The sequence below is a fragment of the Cryptomeria japonica genome, chromosome 3 (assembly GCF_030272615.1).
Source record: "Cryptomeria japonica chromosome 3, Sugi_1.0, whole genome shotgun sequence".
In the NCBI taxonomy this organism is placed as follows: Eukaryota; Viridiplantae; Streptophyta; class Pinopsida; order Cupressales; family Cupressaceae; genus Cryptomeria; species Cryptomeria japonica.
In genome coordinates this window covers 996103377-996105523 of record NC_081407.1, presented here as the reverse complement: position 1 = coordinate 996105523, position 2147 = coordinate 996103377, and the positions used below count along the sequence as shown (strand labels likewise).

The 2147-nt window shown below is 36.1% G+C and overlaps 1 protein-coding gene across 1 annotated transcript; it reads left to right on the top strand.

Annotated features, from left to right (window-relative positions):
- Positions 1 to 867: 867 nt before the first annotated feature.
- LOC131045304 (uncharacterized) lies at positions 868 to 1617 on the top strand. Its single transcript, XM_057978870.2, has one exon. It carries the CDS (start codon positions 868 to 870, stop codon positions 1615 to 1617), a length of 750 nt encoding a protein of 249 aa, XP_057834853.1.
- Positions 1618 to 2147: the final 530 nt, after the last annotated feature.

The window sequence follows — 2147 nt, the reverse complement described above, 5'->3', positions numbered from 1 at the left end:
ACTCCATCATTCTATGAAAATTCAACCAAGGGTAAGGAACCTATGAACCGAAATTCAGAAGTAAGTTCAAAGGTTCAAGAGGTTCAAATATTGAAGTGACCTGAGTCTGATATCCCTTTTGATATTGTTGAGTTTTGTAAAACATCAAGAATTCAAATTTCTCCTGCTGAATACCTCAGGCTGAATCCCAAAGAACTGGAAAAGTTGATTAAATATGTGTGGAGGGAAAACTCTCAGTTGCAGCCCTCTGATTTATTGAAAAACTTTGAGTCTTTACCATTCAATACTGAAGCCCAGTTAACAGAACAATCCAATGCTTTTACATCAAAAGTGCGAGTTAATGAACCTATAGGACCATCACATATGCTTGACCAAAAACCTGAGCCTTTCTATGTGTCCTTATTTATCAATGGTTATAAACTTAATAATTGTATTATTGATTCGGGAGCTTCAGATAATATAATGCCTTCTACGGTGGCCAAAGCATTAGGTCTCACACTCACTAAAACCTTTGGCAAATACTTCTCAATGGATTCTAAACAAATTCATTTACTCGGTCAGATTAAAGATGCTCAAGTTGCTTTACCAGTTCATCCCAATAAAAGAGTAAAGCTCACAATATTGGTTGCTGATATTCCAGCAAGTTATGGAATGTTGTTGAGTAGGACCTTTTGTAAAGACCTAGGTGGTGAGATTAGAATGGATTGATCTGAGGCAACGATTCCTATAGGAAGGCAGAAAATTACTCTTATACCAGAAACAAAATCCAAATTTACAGTGTTTCCTTGAGAGGATCCAAAATCACAAATATTGTATCAGGAATGTGAATTTGGTAACTATTTGCTTTTCTCTGATGACACTAAAAATATGTCGGAAGATGTGGATGATAACACTACAAGGTTATGGACAATGGAATTTGACGGGAGTTGTGCATCTGCTGGATCCGGCGCTGGAGTGGTACTTATTTCTCCACGGGGTGAGAATTTTCCTTTTTCATTAAAGTTGGAGTTTAAAATTACAAATAATACCACACAATATGAGGCATTGTTGCCAGGAATTGAACAAGCCAAGAAGAAAGGGATTAAACTATTGTGTGCTAAAGGTGATCCAAAATTGATTGTTAATCAAGTACGCAATCATTATTCTGTAAAAAATGAGAGGCTCAAGCATTATAGAAATAGAATTTGGGATGAAATTGAGTATTTTGATGCATTTTCAATAGCAGCTATTCCCAGAAGTCAAAATTCTCGCTCAGATTCCCTAGCGGTATCAGCATCATTACTACTTCCACATCCAGATTTTGGTACAGATGTTTACAGAATTGAAGTAGTTTATCACCCAAACATCCCTGATAATTCTAATTTTTGGCAAGTGTTTGAAGATGATAAGCATATTGATAAGTTCTTACAAAATGCTGCTATGTTTGCTTCTTCGTATTTTGAAGGTTCAGAAAACCAATGTAATGAATTTTGTCCAGATGAGAAGGGAAGCTTTAGAGAGGGAGTAGTTCAGCTTAAGGGAAATCGAATTCCAAAAGGATTGGTGACTTTAGAGAACCCGTTCGATCCTAACGACAAGTCTATAAGAAGAACTAATTCCCACGATGCTTATACATGAGGTGAATATGAGAAGATTAATATTGGTGAGGAAAAGAATCCAAAAATGGTTAATCTGGGTAAATGTTGCACTCCGAAAGAAAGGCATTTGTACATCGAATTGTTGAGAAGGTTTCTTGATGTTTTTGCCTGGTCCTATGAAGATTTGAAAGATTTCAGAGATGATCAATTTCAACATCATATTCCCCTTAAACCAGAAGCGACTCCTTTCAGGCAGAAATTAAGGAATTACAACCCAAAAGTTGCAGATGCAATTTTCAGAGAAATAGATAAAATGCTTTAGGCAAGGATAATCTATCCAATTCATCATTCAACATGGGTGGCTAACATTGTTCTGGTTCGCAAGAAAAATGGAGAGATAAGAATTTGTGTTGATTTCCGGAATTTGAATCAGGCTAGCTTAAAAGATAATTATCCTTTACCTACAATGGATCACATTCTCCTAACTGTTGCCGGATCTGAAATGATGTCGATGCTCGATGGTTTCTCTGGATATAATTAGATAAGTGTGGTAAAAGAAGATCAACACAA

Bases quoted from the DNA above. Each gene is read 5' to 3' on its own strand.
- LOC131045304 (XM_057978870.2), top strand. From the start codon at position 868: ATGTCGGAAGATGTGGATGATAACACTACAAGGTTATGGACAATGGAA.